General features: G+C 46.4%; 1 protein-coding gene across 2 annotated transcripts; it reads right to left on the bottom strand.

Annotated features, from left to right (window-relative positions):
• Positions 1-18329: 18329 nt before the first annotated feature.
• Positions 18330-22833, bottom strand: LOC109750518 (MADS-box transcription factor 23). Of its 2 annotated transcripts, XM_020309481.3 has the most exons (8): positions 22544-22833; positions 20834-20909; positions 19565-19626; positions 19298-19397; positions 19191-19232; positions 19011-19094; positions 18727-18878; positions 18330-18614 (listed from the first exon to the last, which is right to left on the bottom strand). In XM_020309481.3, exons 1-8 carry the CDS (start codon positions 22729-22731, stop codon positions 18608-18610), a joined length of 711 nt encoding a protein of 236 aa, XP_020165070.1. In that variant the 5' UTR covers positions 22732-22833; the 3' UTR covers positions 18330-18607. The 2 variants fall into 2 exon arrangements, with proteins under 2 accessions (XP_020165070.1, XP_045086355.1); XM_045230420.1 differs by lacking the exon at positions 18330-18614 and having other exon boundaries at positions 18702-18878.
• Between the last annotated feature and the right edge of the window lie 557 nt (positions 22834-23390).

Genomic DNA, 23390 nt, shown 5'->3' with positions numbered 1-23390 from the left:
AAACAGGAGGAATTTAACCTGCACGCGTTGCTGTTTGTAACCATCAACGATTGGCCCGCTCTCAGTAACCTTTCAGGAGACAAACAAGGGATACCACGCATGCACGCACCGTTTAGATGACACTGAAAGTATATACCTGGACAAAAGCAGGAAGAATGTGTACCTGGGCCACCGTCGATTTCTTCCGACCAACTATCAATGTCGAAAGAAAGGCAAGCATTTCAAAGGCGAGGCAGATCACCGGAAGAAGCCCACCATGCGTACCGGTGATCACGTACTTGCTATGGTCAATGATTTACACGTAATCTTTGGAAAGGGTCCCGGCGGACTAGCTGTTCCGAATGACGCTGAGGGACACGCACCCATGTGGAAGAAGAAATCTATATTTTGGGACCTACCCTACTGGAAAGAGCTAGAGGTCCGCTCTTCAATCGACGTGATGCACGTGACGAAGAACCTTTGCGTGAACCTGCTAGGCTTCTTGGGCGTGTATGGGAAGACAAAAGATACACCTAAGGCACGGGAGGACCTGCAACGTTTGCACGAAAAAGACGGCATGCCTCCGAAGCAGTATGAAGGTCCTGCCAGCTACGCTCTTACGAAAGAAGAGAAGAAATCTTCTTTGAATGCCTGCTCAGTATGAAGGTCCCGACTAACTTCTCGTCGAATATAAAGGGAATAATAAATATGCCAGAGAAAAAGTTCCAGAACCTAAAGTCTCATGACTGCCACGTGATTATGACGCAACTGCTTCCGGGTGCATTGAGGGGGCTTCTACCGGAAAACGTCCGATTAGCCATTGTGAAGCTATATGCATTCCTCAATGTAATCTCTCAGAAGGTGATCGATCCAGAAATCATACCAAGGTTAAGGAGTGATGTGGCGCAATGTCTTGTCAGTTTCGAGCTGGTGTTCTCACCATCCTTCTTCAATATCATGACGCACGTCCTAGTTCATCTAGTCGACGAGATTGTCATTCTGGGGCCCGTATTTCTACACAATATGTTCCCCTTTGAGAGGTTCATGGGAGTCCTAAAGAAATATGTCCGTAACCGCGCTAGGCCAGAAGGAAGCATCTCCATGGGCCATCAAACAGAGGATGTCATTGGGTTTTGTGTTGACTTCATTCCTGGCCTTAAGAAGATAGGTCTCCCTAAATCGCGGTATGAGGGGAGACTGACTGGAAAAGGCACGCTTGGAGGGGGGACTCAATAATATGCAGGGACGGATATTCTTGGTCTGAAGCACACTACACAGTTCTACAGAACTCTACCTTGGTGACCCCGTATGTCGATGAACACAAGAACAGTCTGCGCTCCAAACACCCAGAGCAGTGTGACGGCTGGATTACATGTGAACACATCAGGACTTGCAGCAGTTGGTTGGAAACACGTCTCAGAGGTGACACCACTGTTTGTGATGAGTTGTACTCGTTGTCCAGGGGACCATCTTCGACTGTATTGACTTACAAAGGATACGAGATAAATGGGAATACATTTTACACGATCGCCCAAGATCAAAAGAGCACCAACCAAAACAGTGGTGTCCGCTTTGATGCAGCAACCGAGAGGGGAAAGGACACATATTATGGTTACATAATGGACATATGGGAACTTGACTACGGACATGATTTTAAGGTCCCTTTGTTTAAGTGCAAATGGGTCAATCTGTCAGGAGGCGGGGTACAGGTAGACCCGCAGTACGGAATGACAACAGTGGATCTGAACAATCTTGGGTACACTGACGAACCATTCGTCCTAGCCAATGATATGGCACAGGTTATCTATGTGAAGGACATGTCCCCCAGACCGAGGAAATGAAAAGATAAGGAAGCGAATACATCATACGATGAGCCAAAGCACCACATAGTTCTTTCAGGAAAAAGGGACATTGTGGGAGTGGAGGGCAAGACAGACATGTCTGAAGATTATGAAAAGTTTCATGAAATTCCTCCCTTCAAAGTCAAGGCTGACCCAAGCATCCTAATAAACGATGAAGATTATCCATGGTTACGGCGCAATAAGCAAATGACACAAGCGAAGAAAAAGTGAAGACTTTCTCCCGCAACTATTATGATGATACCATGCCAACTTTGTAATAGACGAGTATGATACCATTGTCCGTTTTGTACAAGAAGTGCATCTAATTTTTGCCGTAACCCTCTCAACTTTCTTGCACATGCTATGTGGATGAAATGATGATACCATGCCAACTTTCAACCTTCTCAGAGTTCATTTGAAATGCTTTTCAATTTTAGGGTCTCATAGCTCAAAATAATTAGTAAATGCATGAAAAATAACAGGCCAAAAATTAAAAATTATGCCACCTACTGGGCCACCACGGCCTGAATACGATTAGAACCCATCCATGGGCCAGGATTCAGGCCCGCAGAAGGCCCAGTAGGCCCACTGGCATGTACAAAGAGGTTAGGCCCGTAAGCCTGCTTTAGAGAGGAGCTCGACAGCTCAGGCGCACCGCACCTTATAAACAGGTGCGGCTCTCTCTCAGCTAGCGAGGTGGGACTAAACTCACCACCACGCCGCTGTGCAAGGCCATTGGTCCCGGTTGGTGGCACGAACCGGGACCAATTCCACCCTTTGGTTCCTGTTGGTGCCACGAACCGGTACTAATGAGGCTGTGGCCCCACGAGCACCTTTAGTACCGGTTCGTGGCACGAACCGGTACTAGAGTTTCTTACTAAGCAGTTTTTTAGTCCCACCTCGCTAGCTGAGAGTCACTACGAGCGGTTTATAAGCCCTGAGTGCAGAGACGATGAAGAAGAGGCGCAATGCTCACGTTGCTTAGCTTCAAGCCTTGAGGAATAAGGTAGACTGCATGGAGCTATGTGCAGTGCAGTCTACACTATTCCGAAAGGTTTGAAGCAAATCAACGAGCATTGCGCCTCTTTTTTATTTTTAATAACTTATTACAACTCCGGACTTCTTGTGTTCCGACAAAATAAAATAAACTTTAATAAAATTTATGAAACTAAAATTAACAAAGTATTTTCTGTTCAAAACATTATAAGAAACCTCTATTATTATTGAAACTAAAATCATATAAAATTGATGCAACTAAAATTATCGAAGTATTTTCTGTTCAAAATCATTAAAAGCAAAAAGAATTTTCATAAAGAACTTTTTTTGATAGAAACTTTAATAGCAAAAAGAATTATCATAAAATAAAATAAATAAGTAATTAGAAACAAAATAAAATAAAATAAATAAGTTTTTCGTTGTAAGTAGAAACAAAACAAAATAAATAAAGCAAAAAAGAAAACAAAAAAACTAAATACAGCAAAAAAATTCATAAAGAACTTTTTTTGATAGAAACTTTAATAGCAAAAAGAATTATCATAAAGTAAAATAAATAATTAATTAGAAACAAAATAAAATAAAATAAATATTTTTTGTTGTAAGTAGAAACAAAACAAAATAAATAAAGCAAAAAAGAAAACAAAAAAACTAAATACAGCAAAAAAAATTGTTGGGGCGCTGCCCGCTTAGCCTTCCAACCCTTAGGTTTGCAAATACAGGCCCGGAAGGGCTAGGAGGCTAAACGGGCAGCGCGCCAAAGTTAGGCCCAGAAGCCTGCTATAGAGAGGAGTTCGAAACAGCAGCCGCGCCGCGGCATTTAAACTGGTGCGGGCGCCCCTCGGCTAGCGAGGTGGGACTAAACTTTTGGCCACGATGCGGACAGCAAAAAAAATTGTTGGGGCGCTGCCCGCTGGGCCCTCCAACCCTCGGGTTTGCAAATACAGGCCCAGAAGGGCTAGAGGGCTCAACGGGCAGCGCGCCAAAGTTAGGCCCAGAAGCCTGCTATACAGAGGAGTTCGAGACAGCAGCCGCGGCGGGGCTTATAAACCACTCCGAGCCCCTCTCAACTAGCGAGGTGGGACTAAACTTTTGGCCGCGACGCGGGCAGCAAGAGGCCTTTGGTCCCGGTTGGTGCCACCAACCGGGACCAATGCCCCCCCTTTAGTCCCGGTTGGAGCCACCAACCGGGACCAATGCCCCCCCTTTAGTCCCGGTTGGTGCCACCAACCGGGACCAAAGGCCGCCGCTTCCCGCCCTTTGTGCTGCTGAAAAGAGGCCTTTGGTCCCGGTTGGTGGCACCAACCGGGACTAAAGGGGGGCATTGGTCCCGGTTGGTGCCACGAACCGGGACCAATGCTCTGAGTATATAAGAAAACACTTGGCGTTTTTCAGATTCATCTCTGCAGTTGCCCCCCGACGACGCCGCCAGGCTGCCCGAGCTCGCCCCGTCGACGCCGTCGCCGCCCTCTGCCTCGTCGACGCAGCCGCCCCTGCCCCGACCACGCCGTCGTCACCCCAGCTGCCCGACCACGCCGCGGGCCCTCGCCGTGCCTCTGCCTCGCCCTGCCCTGATCGACCACGCCGCCGTCGCCCCTGCCCCGACCACGCCGCCGTCGCCGCCCTCTACCCCGACGCGCGCCTTGCCTTCTGCCCCTGCCCCGACCACGCCGCACCTCTCCTTTGGTCAGGCCGGCGCCGCCCCCTGCCTCCCTATTTTTTTCACATATATATGATGTTTTTTTCCAGATTATATGTATATGTGTGAGTATATGTATGTGTATATCTGATTATATATCCTCTTTTCAGATTCTTTGTTTTTTGCATTTTTATAAAAACGTATATATGTATGTATGTTCTCTGTGTATATATATGTTCATGTATGCAAAACATAGATTTTTAGAAAAGTTTTATCTATATATGTTCTCTGATTTAGTCCATTTTAGGTTAGTTTCATTTTTAGAAAAGTTTTATATATTTAGGAAAAGAAGGAAGAAGAAGAAAAAGTTTTATATATATGCAAAAGTTACATTTTTAGAAAAGTTTTATATATCTAGCTAGGAAGAAAAGGAAGAAGAAGAAAAAGAAGGATAGGAAAAAAGAAAATAAGAAGAGGAAGAAAGGAGAAGAAGAGGAGAGGAAGAAGAGGAGAAATAAATAAGAAGAGGAAAAAAGAAGAAAAAGAAGAGGAGAAGAAGAAAGGAATAGAAGAGAAGAAGAAAAAATAGAAAAAATTCTATTTTTTCTTCTTCTCTCCTCTATTCCTTTCTTCTTCTCCTCTTTTTTTTCTTCTTTTTTTTCTTCGATCTTCTCCTCTATTCCTTTTCTTCTTCTCCTCTTTTTATTTCTTCTTCGTTTTCTTATGTTTTATCGGGTCTGTCGTCGTCGATATACCCCTCTCCCGATAACTTCAACACGAGGGGGGGTCGATATACCCCCTCCCCGCCGATAATATTATTTTCCCATGTACGTATGTCGTCGTTGTTGATATAACCCCCTCCCAATAACTTCAACACGTGGGGGGGTCGATATACCCCCTCCCCGATAACATTATTTTCCCATGTATGTATGTCGTCGTTGTCGATATATATAACTCCCTCCCAGATAACTTCGACATGATGGACAGTCGATATTTATACCCCCTCTCGACCGTGATAACTTATACCACGGGAGCACCCCCCGGCCCTCTCGCTCGACCAAAACTCTCGAGGACACCCAAACCCTAGAAAAAAACGATGTCGGTCTCCTACCCCCTCCCGCCGCGCCCCTACCCTTGAAGCGTTGCCTAGGCCACCCCAAACCCGGAATAAGCTAGGTCTACGTTTGCACTAATATATCCACCTGCTGTCATGTTTGTGTAATAATTGCCATGTTGTAATATTTGCAGAAACAATGGAGCACGGACGAGATGAGCAAGCAGAAGAGGTGTTGGGGGACATAATCTTAGCCGGAGGTGATATCTTGTCGTATCTTAACGACAATGATGGTCTGGAAGAACAGGGTGAAGAAGCAGGCTATGGTGATCGAAGAGTGGAGGAGGAAAGACATGATTATGATGGCTCCGGTGACCCAATGCTGGTGCAAGAAGGAGCCCGTGGTGACGGCTCCGGTGACCGAACAGAGTCCGGCCAGGTAAATGTATTAGTTAAGCCTGTGCTGACTAGCTAATTGATGCATTCATTGTTTTGGTATGTACACATATTAATTAACACTCGTCTTTCTTCTTTTTTCTAGCCCTCCGGATCGAGCACAACTTCGGTAAAGAGACGAGGCCCGAAGAGAAAGTTGCGCTCGGATGAAAGGTTTGAGATCACAGCAATCGCGCGCGACGGCCAACCGATTGAACCCCTCCAGACAAAGGATTCATTTGCTGCTCAGTGCGGGGTTCTAGTTAGGGACAAGATCCCGATCAGCATCCACCAATGGTATAAGCCTAAGAAGGAAGACCCTGAGGTGTCTTATGTCAATGATATGCAGAAAGATGATCTTTGGACTGAGCTGAAGGCAAATTTCACCCTACCGCCAGAGGAGGATCCGGAGAAGCCAGTTATAGAGCAATTAATCAAGTCTCATGCTCTTAAGAAGATGGCAGACCTATTCAGGAGGTGGAAGAATGAGCTGAAAACGTTTGTCGACAAAGAAGAGACACCAGAATTCATCGGCCGGTATGAGAAGATCAGAGATCACTGGCCCGCATTTGTGGCCCACAAGACATCGAAAAAGAGTAAGAAGATGTCAGCGACAAACAAGAAGAATGCTGCGAAGAAGAAGCTTCACCATCGCACAGGGTCAGGTGGCTACCTCAAAGCCCGACCTAAGTGGGCCAAGGCTGAGAATGATCTGCTTGAAAAAGGGATCGAACCACAGACAATGAACTGGACAGACCGTTGCCGGACTTGGTTCTTCGGGGCTGGCGGAACCTTGGACCCTGTATCAGGGAGGTGCGTTTGGACGAACGAGCTTTTGAGAATACCAGTCAAGAAGATTCAGCAATATATCGATAGAGCGCAGGAAGGGACGTTCGTTCCAGACAGAGAGAACGACAAGCTCACAATGGCCCTCGGGAATCCTGAGCACCCTGGACGGACACGAGGCACGCCAGGCTCCGTTCCGTGGAAGGCTGGTTTTCCGGACGCGGGCGGTTACAAAAGCCAGGAGAGGAGGAAAAAAGGGGAGCAGATCCAAATTCAGAAGCTGCACGAAAGGGTTCAAGCGCTAGAGGAACGAGACGGCAATCGAGATGCCGAAACTACCCCCGAAGCTACACCGCCATCTCAGCGGAGAAGCAGCGTGGCTTCCACCGAGCTGCTTCAGCTGGAGCATGCGGCTCCTGCTAGCTACCCCATGGATGCTATCACGGAGTCTCAACATTGCCACCTTATGGCGGAATGGCAGAACTTCAAAGTCAAGGCGGCTGTTGGCTCTGTTTTACCTCCTGAACCCGGCGCAACCTACCACTGCCGGCCGATTCCAGAAGGATATGCTAGGGTGATGGTGGATGAAATAATGGAGGGATTTGAGGAGCTCCAGCTTGACCACCCTACCGGTGAAGGGGAGACTCGGCTGGGTTCTGCTCTGAAGACTCCATGCCTATGGCGGAAGGAGCTCATCAAGCTTCCGAACTGGACGGCTCCGGCGAGTAAGGGCACTCCGCCTCCTGCTCCGCCTCCTCCTCCGGCGAGTGTTGAGGGCACTCAGCCTCCTTCTCCGGTGCGTGGCGGCACTCCACCTCCTTCTCCGCCAGCGCCGGCGCGCCAGAGCAGCCAGCCTCCTCCTTCTACGCCTCGTCAGCAAGGGCGGAAGAGACCCGCCGCCGCTGCGGCTGCTCCGGCGCGTCGTAGTCCTTCTCCTCCGCCTCGTAAGCAAGGACAGAAGACAGCCGCAACCGCTCCGTCTGCTCTGCCGGCGTCTAGCAGTATAGCTGCCAGAGGCGGGAGGCAATACAGATTCGGTCCTTCTCTGAAGACTCCAGAGAAGTTACCATACGAGAGGACCGAGGAGGAGAACGCGAAGATCGTGCGAGCCGAAGTGAAGAACTTCTTTGAAGGGGTGAAAGCAAAGAAACATCCACCTCCGGAGGAGAAGGTAGATCCGGTGAAAGCAAAGCGCACTCTGGCTGCCCTGACAAAACCACCAAAGTCTCCGCCGAGAGGCAACTATGAGCGCATTCTTGCAAAGACATATGCCGAAGCGGAGCGGTCGGGAAGTACTGTCAGTGATAAAAGGTTAAAAGAACGACGAGCTGGGAAAAAAATTGCCCAGCTCGGCGAACAAGCGAACCAATCGTGCCCCCCGCTCAAGGTGTCAAAAGACATGGTCACTAATGATCCGAGTATGGTGCCCGGTTATAGCAATCTTGGAGATTGCCTGCCCGACGATGTACATTATGAAATCATGGAGGTGGACGAACACAAATACCATTACGGGAAGCCTCTCGTCAAAGATGAAAGATCTCTAAGCACGATGATGCGAAGACTACATGATTGGTACATGAAAACCTGCAGAGAGTCAGATGGGATGGATACTTTGACGCTGAGACTTAAACCGGAGCATGACCTCGTTGGAATTGATCTGCTGAATGTTCCATTTGAGGATTTCTTCCAGTTTTACAATCAAAAGGCCCTCGATAAAACAATGATCACTTGCTACTGTCTGTAAGTAGTACTACTTCTGTCATTAAGTCTCTCTATATAGGTTAGCTATTTCATTGCATGTATTTATACTTATCCTCACTATATTATGCAGATTGAAGATCGCCGAATTGAAGAAAAGACAAATCGGTGATATTGGGTTCATTAACACAAATCTCATAGATGCATATACGGTTGAAAAACATCCCAAAGAAGCCGAGGCCAACTTGCTACAATCGTTGGTATTAAATCAAAACAAAGATATAATACTCTTTCCTTACAACTTCAAGTGAGTGTTACTGTCTTGTGCATATTCGGTTTCCCTTATTAGTCCAGGTTATGGTAATGTAATTGATGACTTATGCATGCATGCGCAGCTTCCACTATATTCTCCTAGAGATTAAGCTTGAGCAGGGAGTAGTAACCGTCTTAGACTCAAGACGAAAAGATCCCCAGGACTATGCGAACATGACTCAAATGCTCGAGAAGTAAGTTAAATCGATCATTATCCACCATATCAGCAACTTTGTTCATTTTCTGATATCAAGTAATTGTTTTCTTTGTCTGGCAGGGTTTGGAGAAAATTCACCTCAAAAGCTCTGGGACTGCCGAAGAAGCTGAAATTTAATCACCCGAAAGTAAGTACTATAGTAGCATGTTCCGCGCATCTCCTAGTGATTCAAGCGCTAGTTTCATCAATACCATTTAGCATGCTTGCTTATCAGTTTGATTGACCTCTATTTCTTGTAAAGTGGTTGTGGCAGGAACCCGGGAATAATTACTGTGGATACTATGTTTGCGAGTCCATCCACTACACGACCTGTGAGCGGGGCTACACTGAAGAACAATATGAAGTGCGTAAGCAATAATATTCACAATTTTATTTTATTACCATCATTTGTGTTGAGTTTCATTTATTCATATATATATGTATTGACCCCCTTCTTCAAATTAGATGTTTCGGAAGCGGGATGAACAACTAGCACCACATCGTATGCGAGGAATTCAAGAGGAATTGGCGGCATTCTTCCTTGACCACGTGATCGCTGAAAACGGAGAATACTATGTGAACCCTGTGTTCCTACAATTTAATTAGGAGATTGTATTGTAAGATATAATTATTGTATATATGTAGCCGGTAGTGTCGGATAGATATACGAGAACTTGTTGTTCGACCAATATCTCGGAGAAGGAGAGGTGGTCGATATCACTTCTCTCTGTATGCATATGTTCATGACGATCTTCTGTTTCCTTCATTTGATTACTAGCTAGCGTGTCTACTCCTCTCCATACGTATATAGTACGTAGCGTCGACCAAGCACGGAGATAAGAGAGGACACTTCTCTCTATTAATTAGCTAGCTAACACAATATATGAAACACCTAAATTAACCCCCCAAAACCCCTAAACCACCCCCTTTCAAAAAAACAAAAACCTCAGCTCCTGCCAGCTACTGACGCGTGGATGCCTATTGGTCCCGGTTGGTGGCACCAACCGGGACCAAAGGCCCTCCTGCCTGGGCTCCCCGCACCGGCCACGTGGACGGCCTTTAGTCCCGGTTCGTGTAAGAACCGGGACTAAAGGGCTAGGGCATTAGTAACGACCCTTTAGTCTCGGTTCCAGAATCGGGACTAAAGGCCCTTATGAACCGAGGTAAAAGCCCCTTTTCCTACTAGTGTGTGGTTGGTCGGCCGCACCCAACCTGAGTCTTGAGGACTTTGCACACCGCTTTTTGTGTCCAGAAGTATTCTACCGAGCTAGGAGTTGATCCTCAGGCCAATTTTGCGAATCAACCTGAGTCTCAGGGCTACTGGGATCAGCGGTCTTGTGTCATCCTTCAGGTGCATCTCAGGTTTTAGACCGATACACACCTTAAGGGCTACTGGCTATATATATCGGCAGAGAATAAAATTGCACCAAGCAAAAATGTTGACAAAACATTTTTCAGTAATCCATCAGAAACAATGCATGGCTTAAACTAAATAAATAGCAGCTAGAAAAAAAATAGGTAAAGCCTGATTCTGAAGCAGAAGTAGTATACAGATCTACTACCAATTAAAAGGAGGCGGTTTGTGCTCACTCGAGATTGTTGATGGTGGGCTTCAAGATAGCCGGTGCTGATGTTCTTCGATCTGGAACCAACAAGTTCAAGCATCAGTTCATGGACAGTGAGTGCATGGATTGGAGAACAAAATATGAGGTGGAAGAGGAGGGGGTAACCTTGGTCGAAGTAGGTGTCTGCCGCTCCCGCCCCCGTTGCCAGATGGGTCAGGAGCTTCGAGGCGGAGGGTGATCCAGGGAAGGAGGAGGGTGAGGGCCGCGGCCCGTCGCCGCCGCTGACACTGGAGGAGCGGAGCGTGGATGCTGAGCACCGGGCGGAGGAGGTCGAGGGACATCGCTTCGGTCGCCGGCGGAAAAGCTTGGATGCGGAGGAGGATCTTGGTCGACGGCGCTTGTCGGTCGCGAGAGAGCGAGATGAGTCGAGGGTTTTCTCCCTGACCTATCGACGGCATATCCTAAACGGCGCTCGCTGCGCCCGTTACAGTACTATGCGCAATCGGGCGCACACCCCCTGCTGCGCTGGGCCGGCCCGTTGTCATTTTTTTTTCTTCTGTTTCAAACTGAATCAACGCAAAAAATGGTGTGTTTGAGGCAGGGTTCGAGCCCAGGATCTCCACGTTCAAAGAGCAGCGCCCCATCTCCAGGCGGGGTTCGAGCCCAGGATCTCCTCCTCAATTTTTTATTATTTTTCCTTTAAATAATTGTTTTCTTCTTCAACTAAATTTATCCTCTCGACAATAGGGTCGGTTGGAATTTCCGGTTCAACTACCTCCTAGATAAATAAAATCTATGTCAACTTGATGGGCATAATTGTCATAAACAATAAATGAACCAAATAGTTATAAAAGATAATATATACCACATCCGAATCATAGCCAGGACGAGGGCTGACGGGGGCGGATACCAAAACCATCGCACTATATAATAACAAGCAATAATAAAAGTAAGAAAATTAGACAAGTATCTATTTAAAGTAAGATTTTTTTTGTAAACCTAGACAAATCTCGGGGAAAATGGAGCTTGTAGGTCGAGCTTCGAGAGAAGAAAGCTTAACTAGTGTGGCTCGGGCATTTCATCGAACATCTAATGTGCGTAGGAGGTGAGCTAGAGCACCACAAAACTCTCCCCTCGCCGGCCAGAAAAAACAGAGCACAGTGGAGTGCTCTGCTCGCGGGCGAGGGGTATATATAGGCAACTCATTGGTCCCGGTTCGTGGCTGGAACCGGGACTAAAGGCCCCCCTTCCGTCCTGGTTCTAGGCACGAATTGGGACCAATGGCTGTGGACCAGGAGCGAGGTCCATTGGTCCCGGTTCGTGCCTAGAACCGGGACAAATGGGTCCACACGAACCGGGACAAATGCCTCCCGAGGCCCGGCCGGCCCCGTGGACGCACGAACCGGGACGTATGCCCCCATTGGTCCCGGTTCGTGACAGAACCTGGACTAATGGGCTGGCCAGGCCCCAACCAAAGCCCTATTTTCTACTAGTGTACTATTATTACTCCACCCCAAAATCGCTATCCGACATGATGATCATCCATGGCTACGATGAACTAATAAGTTTCTATTCTTTTCACCTTCTTTAGATATTTTTCTATTATTTCAATTCTTATTTATTGATTGATTATCTAATTTATTAAGAGGCTATCAGAATATATGATGAACACGATAAATTGAGGATCATAGATGATAAATTAGGTCTACTATAGCAACTTCAATTTCTCCAGAAAAAATAATGACAAAGTCTGATGTGCTTTGTCCAGAAAAAATAATGACAAAAGCAGCGGAACATTTTTGACCAAAACTAACAAAGTGATTACAAATTATGGATCTCATGACAATCTATAGGAAGTACAGTACTAGTACTACCCCGTACGTGCAAAAATGTTAACATAACGCGAAATAAATTTCATCATTACATCTTTTCATCTGGCTCTAATTAAGTAGCTTTGGAGATTCTAGACATAACGGCCGCGAGCCTCGCAATACACTTGAACAGATCATCGTAGACCGGCGGCACCGCACCATTGCCGTCGCAGGTAGTCTCCATTGGCACGATCATGTAGCCATGGCCGGTGGACTCGATCACAGCGCCCGGACCGGGCGCAGGAAACACCTTGTAGTCCTCGTCGTACTCACCGTAGACGTACTGATTGGGCCTCACGTACTGACCATCCGCACGATCATCGTAGACCGGCGGCACCACACTATTGCCGTCACAAGTCGCCTTCATCGGCACGATTATGTAGCCATGCCCGGTGGACTCGATCACAGTGCCCGGACCAGGCGCAGGAAACACCTTGTAGTCCTCCTCGTACTCATCGTACATGTACTGGTTGGGCCTCACGTACTGATCGGGCCTCGCCGCCACGCCACTCGCCGGCGGCGGGGGTGTGTGATCCATGCCGTGGTCGTACTCGTCGGCATACCCATATGACACCGCGCCATTGCCGTCACACGTAGTCTCCATTGGCACGATCGTGTAGCCATGGCCGGTGGACTCGATCACAGTGCCCGGACCAGGCGCAGGAAACACCTTGTAGTCCTCGTCGTACTCACCGTACACGTACTGATCGGGCCTTGCCCCCACGCTCGCCGGCGGCGGGGGTGCGTAATCCATGCCGTGGTCGTACTCGTCGTCGTACCCGTACGCCACCGCGCCACTGCAGCAGCGCACCACCTGCGGGCGGGCGGCAGCATTGCCTGCCTCCATTGCTGCCATGCTACTGACAGGGCGCAGCTAGCTCTGCTTCTTCTTCTTGTTCACGGATCGACGTCGGCGAGCGGTGAAACTGAGCAGCGGCGACCTCGACTTGTTGTGGATCCCAGCAGCCTTCCCGATGCACCTTATATCCAGTCGTGAGCATGTTGCATGCAGGGTCGGTGTAGGAGTCCGATTGGGAGCGTGTACGTACGAGAGGTGACATGAAAAGGAAGCCGAGTATATTTCGTTCTCGAGATCAACCGGAACTCAAAAAAACGATTAGCACACGGACATGGAGGCTATGCGAACGAAACTCTCGGCGGAGTGAGACGTCATGCACCCACCAACCGATCCTGACCATCCATCTGGTCGTAGGTACGTAGGTCGGTCAACCCGATTACAGTAAACAAAAAAAATAAAAGCTAAGTAGCTGCTTAGTGCACGTATCTAGCTGCTTGAGCAACAGAAAAATCTAGTAAAAACAACTGGATTCTCATCGCAAACAAAAAAAAATAATAATCATAAAAAACAATGGAGGGAACCGGCGCGTAATTCACGCGAGCGTATGCGCTATACATGTGTCGCAAAAATCCGAGAGTACACAGATCACACCACCTGATGGGCCGTCTTCATCATGCCTCGTTGCACCTCTAGTGTCGCTTCTTGTCGCCATCTCACCCTTCACCTTGCCATTCACCTTGCCATTCCAAACATTTTGTTTCACTGACTTGCCCGCCTAGCGACGCTTCTCATCATCCACCTTGCCATTTCAAATATTTCATTTCGTTGACTTGCCCGTCTAGTGACACTTCTCATCACCATCTCACCCTCCGCCTTGCCATTCCAAACATTTCATAACCGAGAGTTAGATGGAGACATTTATGTGAACCAGCAACCAGGATTCATCAAAGCGGAAGAAGAACACAAGGTATTGAAGCTACACAGAGTCTCGTACGAGCTATGGCAAGGCCCTCCCGCGTGGAACATAACTTGACCGGACATTGATTTCTCTTGGATTTGAGAAAGACCCACTATGACATCCAATGTACAAGAGATGTAAAAGAAGGGATCGTCTACTAGTTGACATTTACGTCGATGACCTATTGATTACTGGAGCAGATGAAGATGTGCTTGCAATGTTCAAGCTGCAAATGAAGGAGCTTTTCAAGACGGATAATCTATGGCTATTGAGTTACTACCTCGGAATTAAGGTACAACAAAAGCCGGAGGGAGTCACGCTACATCAAGAGGCATCACATGGAAGGTACTCGAAAGCTGTGGCATGAAAGATTACAATCCAATTAATATTCCAGTGGAGCCTTACCTTGCATTGAGCAAGAAGAGGAAAGCACCCGTGGTTGATCCAACATAACATGGAAGTGTGGTCAGAAGTTTGAGGTTTCTCTTGAACACAAGACCAGACTTAGCCTATTATGTTGGGATTGTGAGTCGCTTCATGGAAGCACTCACTACGGAACATTGGACAGCTATGAAGCATATACTAGATATGTCAAAGGGACGACAAACTTCGGTTGTCTCTATGCGGCAGAGGAGAAGAAGGAGATGGTGAAGCTTCTTGCCTACAATGATAGCAACACGACACTAGTAGTTGACAACAGTAAAAATACCTTGGGTGTGGCATTTCGTCGATGAAAGCATAGTAAGTTCGTTATCACAAGAACAGAAAGTTATGACATCGATTTCAGATGAAGCGGAGTATATTGCTGCTGCCGCCGCGACATTTCCAGGTGTGTGGCTAGGGAGGCTACATGGTGATCTCATGAATCGAGATCCGGAACAACTGGTGCTCAACATTGACATCGAGTTTACAACTTTTCTGCGCGAGGATCCAGTGCGGCGTGAAAGGAGCAAGCACATTGATATAATGTATCACTATGAAAATATAATAACTGCGTGGAAGAAGGTAAGTTAAAGGCCAACCAGGTTTGCACCGATGATCAACTAGTGGACGTCCTAATCAAAGCTTTGAATCGAGAGAACTTCTTGGAGATGCAATGAAGGATCTGCGTCCAAGCTGTGACATGATGACATCGTGTTTAGGGGGTAATTGTTGGAATTAAACACGATTTGATCCCCAATTAGCTGGTGATTACACGGTACGGATGTCAGAGTAGAAAATAAATTGCATGGTTTGGTGTTTGCCTTGTATATGTTTATTTATATAAGTGCAATGCTACAGCTTGTAATCAACCAACCGTGAAGCAATAAAGTATTCAACAGGAGCGTCACACCCCCGTGGCAATCACCCAAGTTTCGTGTGCGTTCGTTGTGTTCATGCCGTCCGGCCGCTGTGTACGTGCGTGTTCCTTTGGCGTTGCAATATCCACATGTAGATATCTCAAAACAGACTTTCATCCCGCATTATAGATAAAGCAACGGTCGAATGATACAAATAATAAGGATACCCTCTTACAAAGTAGATAAAAAAAATACAACAATAACTTAGAGCAAACTAACACCTCGTCAAGACCCGACCGAAGACTCTTGAGCTTCACGACAATGCCCCCAAGAAGGCGACAACGTGAAGCGTCGCCGTTGCCGAGTCCAAGAAAACAGACAGAGGTTTTCACCCGGAGCCCTGGCATAACGAGACCCACAACAACGACTCCAAGAAGCAAGCGACACCCACAGGCGTCGTCGACGCCAGCGCGAGATAGCGAGAAGCTTTCGCTCGGACACTCGCCGGCCACCAGGGGAGTCCCGATCAACATCTCCGTGAGGGCCTGCCCATCCACACCAGATCTGGGCACTGCCAGAGCCTCCCACCACTCCACCCCTTACTGCCCACACGACCAAGAAGTAGAGTCACCACCACCACCATAGAGTGTGCCAGAAAGCGAACTGCGAGGCTCAACATCCGAGACCACGGTCCCGGCATCCATGGCCCCGGACACCACCGGCGATCCACATCATGATCCCCTGCCACATTCGTAGGAGTGAAAGGGACCACATTTCGTTCCTAGCCCGACATCAGTCACCGGGTCTCGGTGAGCACCTCCACAGTAGGAGGCGCCCACACCTGCCTCCCTTCTCGGTCCTGGTGGACAGTGGGGATGCAACCTACTGACTGCTGACGGCCGCCGTCGAGCACCTCGAACGACGCAAAGCCGATGGCCACAACAGCCGATCCGTCCGATGATATGGCAGCACCCGAAGGGCCTAACTCCGACCGGCTCCATGAGCAAGCAGCAGACACAAAGTGCACAACACGAACGAAGCCAACGCAGACCTAGTCAACCCCTTGTACCTACGTGCCAGACGCCGTCCACCACCACGAATCAGATCCACGCCGCACGCCGAAGACGCCCACCGGCCGGATCGCACCGCCACCAACCGCAACAGCCGCGCCGCCTCATCGCTACCGGGTGAGCACGGGGAATTCCACCATTGACCGCCACCTGGACCATGCCCATCCTCACCTACCCGGAGCGGAAGCTCTGGTCCGCCTCAAGCCTAGATCTAGCCCGCCCGAGCACGAACCCTAGGACCCAACCATCCTCCGTCACGTGAGCACCTCACGCTTTGTTGGCTCGGACCTAGGAGAGGGGAGGATGCCACCACCGCCCGCACCCCACTGACAAATAGGAGCCACCACCGCTCGAGCCGCGAGGCCACGCCGTTGACCGGTGCCACCACCAAGATCCGGACGAGCCTGAGCAGGGCAACGACACCACCTCTTGGTACACGCCACACAGCGAACCAGGCCGGAGCAGCGCCCAAGGCCGTAGATCGAGTCGGGACCCGCAATCACGCCGTCTCGCCCAAGCCAAATGCGTGGCCTGCACCACACCGCTGCCGAACCACCCCTAGCAACCGAGGCGACCAGAGAAGTCCAGCCCACGACGCTGACGAACAGCCGGACAGAGGAGCCGCACACACCAAATTGGGCAGACATGTCCACCACCGTCTCCCATAGCACACCCCACCGCCACAGCCTCACGCCCAGCCCTCGCGCATCTTGGGGCAAGACACCACGCCACGCCAAGCAGCCCAGACGCCGCCGCTGGCAACCCCACGTGCCGCCACTGGTCGATCGAATTCTAGAAGGGCACCGGCCATCGTGGAATGCCACCACCACCGCGTAGCCACCACATCTAGTCGCCTAGACGCACCACCAGCCCCCCTGCATGGGTCGCCGTTGCGCCGCCTACGCGAGCGCCGCGCCCACACAAGGTCGTTGTAGCCCGCGCTGCAAGCACTTGGGCAGGGCGGAAGACAGGCCCCGCCGCCACCGACGCCGACCCAGCTATGCCCGACGGCGCCCTCCGGGGGCGTCGAGGGAGAGGGGAGGAGCAGGGGAGGTGTGGACTGGCGGCGGCTAGGGTTCCGTCATGCCGCCCGCGGGAGCAGCCCAGGTGGAAAGGGGATCGGGATTCATGACCAAATGGGATTCATCATCCACAAGTAGATCGATAGGAGCAGACTAGCCAGAGGAAGCTATCTTTGAAATGCATGGGTGGATCGATCAGAGTCAGCCTCGCTCGTTCGTCGTCGTTGTCATCGTCGTGTCATCATTGTCCGAAGTACTTTACGTTGGGACTGGGCCAACAATCATGACTTCTATCCATCCATACAAATGGTTGGCTGGACAAACCGTGTGATTGAGGTCCACATGCACATCAAACAACATGTGCAATGAGAGTCACATGAGTGAACGATCCTTTGGTGACAAACAATACTAGTTCGGTGTGCGATGAGCCTTTTCATCTTTTTGGGATGTCTAGTCCTCTAAATATCTAATTGTGGTCCATGAACCTTTGTCCATGGCAATCATGAAAAATTGACGACCTGTCTTTGTGGTGATTTTCTGTAGTTCTTTCCAATGATAATGATGATCTCAATATTGTGGAAGGTTTTTGCAAGCCAATCGAATCTAACAATTGAACTTTTGTTGATGAACAACTTTTTATTGGTTTGTGTTCGTACGTTTGGTCATATTATAATTGTTGGCGGTGAAATTTGGAATTTTCTGAGGAAAAATGTACTCAAGCAAACTCAACCTGGTTTGCACATTGTATACCTGACACGGTGTGCTGGTTCCTTATAAATAACAAGTGCGACCCACTGGTATTCATGGATATGAATGCATGTTTATAGAGTCTGGGGATTCAATAATGATGTTCTCGTTCCTTTGCTAGCCAGTAGCCACAAGTACTATCATATTTTGAGAACAAGAAAAAGAAAATTACCTGGAGCAAGTTGCAAATCTCACAATAAAATTTTATATGTAGAATTCATGGGTAGACGTACTGGAAACAACAACTAGCATTTGATTGAGAATAGAATTGCCACATCAATACTCCAGTCGATCATCTGACAGACCTTTTAGATTTTAGTAGAAACATCTGGCCTCTTATTTGTCCATCAGTCCGCTGGTAGTCAGAGACTGTTTCATGCATTGAATAGGAGAGGTTGCCCTCTGTGTTAGCTTATGTGGTTACTTTGTCTCAACAATTTAATAGGCAAAGACAAATTAAAGAACACAAATTTCACCATACCCCAGTGTTGGTGATTCTGGTTCCTCGCCCCTTTCTGCATGATGTGGTTGGCTGAGTTCCAAACGAACTAGATTTGCGCCATCTCGAGCAGCAATGCTGCAATGACTAGAAGAACTTGTAATCACCCCGTTTGCTTCTGGCTGCCCATTTAGCTGAAAAATTGAATTGAACATGCATGACAACTTACAGATATGCAAGGTTTTTGTATTATATATGGAGTACTCTTATATACTCCCTTTATTTTATTTCAATTTTGTGTGGGTGGTTCTCTTATACCTACGCACCTTGGTTTGCAAATATATATTCTCTTGATGAATGATATTTAGTTTCTTGTGCAGCTCAACATTTTCTTGGTGTACGAGGTTTCCCTGCAGTTAAAAAAGGTTAGGCTACTTGGAAATAAAACGGTCCACCCTCTGTGATATGGAGGTAGTAGTGTTGCAATGGTGAAATCTCAAATTGACCTTCTTATTGAACTCTTCAATTTCATCAATCATAAGTTGGTCCTGGAACGAACAATATGATTAGTGCCACTACAAAGATGCACGATCATGGTAACATTAAGCATTACCTTTGCTAGTCGAATGTTATGCAGGCTCGTTTCTAGTTGCTTCTCTAAACCACTTAAGTCTTCCAAGCCTAAGCCAGATAAATGTTGTCCCAACAACTGCCTGAAATGGTTTAGCAAATTAGTGCAAAATGTGTTATCATTGTTTTCTGAGTATGAATATTACATCTATTAAGGATTTGAGTTTATGATATTTCAAATTGTTGCACATGCAAAATCAGTACCCATCTCAGTTTTAGAACATCATTCATATAAATTTACTTAGCATACCTATTATTTTCCTGCAAGTTATGTAGTTGCTGCCTCAAACGTTCTCCCTCTGCTTGCCAAAACTATAAACGGACAGTCACATACATGTAGAAATACTCAATGTCCTGGAATAATGTATTTATACTACAGAATTTAAAATAAAACAACTGAACGGAGACAAACTATATTGTCGTGGGTTTTGTTAAATTATAGGTGAAATAATGAAATAGCTATTCAATTGAACTACAAAAGCAACATGAACCAATCTTTAAAATATGCATATATTTTTTACTAATTGATCAAGTGGGTGCATTAAATATCATTAGTATATTGAGGTCCTTTGTGTAAGATGTTGGAAATGTTATCTCCTTAAATTTTGGAATAAGGCAAATTTATCCATTTTTTGTGTCATCCCACCTTCCCGTGTCACTACAATGAAACTCTAAGGCACTTATAAGTAAACTCCACTAAATAGAGCTAAGCCAACATATATAGCAGTCAGGGTGTATACAAACGACGATGGTCTGTAGAGCAACGCATGAGATGTTATTTGTTTTATGTATAATTTGTTTTACATCCCACTTTCACCTGAAAGCCTGTAGCGTTGCTTTGCTCAAGATCGGGCCCATATAGATACTTCCCCACCCCACCCCCACGCCGACTAGCGCTTCACTTAGAAGACGATCTTTTAGTAACAAGAGCACTGCCTCTCTTAACTCCGATGTGCCCTAACATCTACAATGTTCTAGTTTGAAAATAAAAATTTGATTTTCGCGGTTAATTCAGATTTGCAACCCATGAAGTTTGATTTCTAACGGTATTGTAAATTCCTTAGCTAATAGTGCACTTTGCAGTAAAAAATAATACTACGCATTCTATGAGTGCATCAAAACAATAGATTTTTTATTTATTGGTTATTTTGAAACAAAGTTATAACATAATAGAGTGAAATTAGTCGAGCAACTTTGGGCAGCAGCACGTTACTGCCAGCGCCCAGGACACCGTGTCGGCAATGGATAATCACATTAAGGAAAGACATCAAGAATAAGGTGGTTGAGGGCTCATTCTGGCATGACACTTGATGTTAATCTCAATCTTTGTTGCCATATGAGAAGGTATATCTCTAAAGTTAGGGTGGCATAATTGGATAGCTATCCCACGCATGGTATCCGCATGGTATGAAGGTGGGATAGTACAATAGTATACGAAGGACAGACTCAATGAGCATTGAAGTAGACATAAACCGCATGACTAGCTATCTTATTGAGAAATACTGATCAAAAGTCATACCTTAGCTTCTGCGCTTGCACTCATGAATTGTTGACCCTCCTTAACCTGTTGGTATCTTTCAAGTAGTGATTTCATCCTGTAAACAAGAGATAACATATTATAATATTAAACAAAAGCCAAATCTCTTATCTTACAAATGAGAAAGATATAATTATGCACACTTTGTGAAGTTTTTGTTGAAGAGAGGTACACGTGTGCCAATGCATGCTGACATGATTTTACGGCCATAGTTTCCATGGTTATACAATGGATATGGGGCGCAGTTTTGAATGAATGTGTTGGCATGGTATGTGCATATATCATTTTTCTAAAATCAAAGGCTAACATTTTGATATATATATTTCCACACGTTGTATTCATATTATCAACCTAAATATTATTAAACATATTTATATATTCTCTTACATTTCAATGCAGACTACATACAAGAGGGTGTTAAAAGTTGGAAACAGACAATAGAAAAGAAAAGATGTGTGGACTAGTGTCTTGAGTTTATTCGTCTAATGATCCCTACATCAAAAGGTAGTCATAAGTACTTGTTAATCTATCGTAAAAAAAGCACTTGTCAATAGTATTTGGGGATAAAATGGAGGAAAGGTTGGATGTTAAGAATTTGTGAGAGCATAAAATAACCACAGAAGTATTTCACAAAGTTAGTAGTAGAAATAAGTTGGACAGAGAAAATAATGTGACTCGTGTGAATAGTATGTAGATTAATAGAGTTGGAGCGGGAAATAGAAAATATCATTTTGTGTTGTATTTTTTATGTCCGGTTTAAAATATACTTCAAAGGAAGATAAGATGATGTCATTAATTATTTCTGTAGGGGCGCATGCACACTATGAAGTTGAAGTGCGTAAAATACAATGTTTTCTTCAATATGTGATGTTTTGGTTCCTAATCGGACGAGAACTTCTGAATGCATCACGAAATAACACTGTGAAACCACAAGCTTAATTAACTGAGGTTACACATATCAAGAAATACCACCAGACCTGCTTATATCTCATACAAGTGAGGCAAGCGAAATTCCAGCTCATCCTTTTACTATGGTGACATCTCTCGATCGTCAATATAGAGAAAGGAGACGAGTGGACTTCGCTATGCTCTGCGAAGCAGAAAGTAAAATATCGCCAAAAAAACTAATTAGGAGCAGTAAGGTAACAAAGTTGAGACTGAGAAAAATACTGATCAAGAATTCAAGATACAAAAAAATCATTAATTAAGTCTTTTAATTTCATATTCTCTCCTTAAAAACCAAAGTTCTTGGGTGGAATGAAGAAATGGATTAAATTTGGCTCGAAACATTGGCTGATGGAGACCTAAATTAATATGGATTACTATTTAACTGTCGCTTGAGATGAGTTTGCAAAATCAGTCTATCTGGCATGTCCGTGCTCTTTCGCAAAATTTGCCTCCCCTCCCCTGTTCTAGATTATTGGCTCAAATTACCAAGCATCCTCAGAAAAAGGAGAGAAATACAGTGGGTATTTGGATCTTGTATTTTAGGAGGACACATGCAGCCCCATATAGGTCATACACTCGTCAGTAGCAAAGGTTCGAAATTAACTCAGAGGCAATATATAGATCAATAGAAGATACGAACTGAAACAACCATACATCTAGCTGATTTAGCCCATAAAGTACTGAAAGTATAGATAGATAGATAGATAGATAGACAGACAGATAGATCTATAAAGAGTAGTATACCCGGTGTTGGAGTTGGAGTAGTCGTAGAGGCGTCCTGTGTTGGAGAAGAGGAGCACCCCTACCTGTGCATCACAGAGCACGCCCAGCTCCCTGGCTTTCTTGAACAGCCCACCCTTCCTCTTGGAGAAGGTCACCTGCCGGCTTGTGGTGTTTTCGATCTTCTCGATCACCGTCTTTCCCCGGACCATGACGTACCACCGGAGATTCAGATGGTTAACCAAGCAGGGAGCAAGCACGCTGGCCGGCTAACCGGAGATATTTACTGGCTGAGAGATGAGGAGTTGGTCACCGGAGTTTCGTTTGGAAAGAAGCACTGGTATACTAGTATACTACTATGCTACTTAGTACTTGTACCCAACTCTACCTCAGGTCTCGTCATCCCAGCGAATCGTGAAATGACACGTCGGACCATGCACGGCCCAAGGGCCATAGATGGTGCATGTGATCCTGGAATATTGTACGAAGCCTACCATTTCTTGCAAATTTCTTGAGAAAGGCTAGGCAAAGTTAGGTATGGACCAACCATTTTTCCCTGCTTTCGATCTTCGTGCAGCAACTTTGGACTATGGTTGCGGAGGACATATCTGGTGCAGTTCATATCTGCTACTACTGATTAACCTATAATATACTGGATCTAGCTACCAGGAGAAAATGTCCACTGCTAGCTGTACGGCAGCATATCATCCACTCATGTAAATTATTTCTTTTTTCTCCGTACATAGATAAGTGCCGGCGATGATCCGTACGGAGACAGACTTGTAATTAACAACTAGCTGGTCCATTCAACCAACCGCTTTGCCTTTGGTTTGGTGTTCATTGCACGGGAAAAAATGTACTCCTACTGGTC

This window comes from Aegilops tauschii, chromosome 1, assembly GCF_002575655.3.
Source record: "Aegilops tauschii subsp. strangulata cultivar AL8/78 chromosome 1, Aet v6.0, whole genome shotgun sequence".
NCBI lineage: Eukaryota > Viridiplantae > Streptophyta > Magnoliopsida > Poales > Poaceae > Aegilops > Aegilops tauschii.
The sequence above is the reverse complement of the archived record's forward strand: the minus strand, read 5'-3'. Positions and strand labels throughout refer to the sequence as shown.

What these genes read in the sequence shown, in the direction of transcription:
- LOC109750518 (XM_045230420.1), bottom strand. Translation starts at nt 22,731, where the DNA reads ATGGTCCGGGGAAAGACGGTGATCGAGAAGATCGAAAACACCACAAGC. An exon ending in ATAACATTCGACTAGCAAAG is followed by an intron (nt 19,233 to 19,297) that starts GTAATGCTTAAT and finishes TGTTCGTTCCAG; the next exon opens with GACCAACTTATGATTGATGA. An exon ending in ATATATATTTGCAAACCAAG is followed by an intron (nt 18,879 to 19,010) that starts GTGCGTAGGTAT and finishes TCAATTTTTCAG; the next exon opens with CTAAATGGGCAGCCAGAAGC.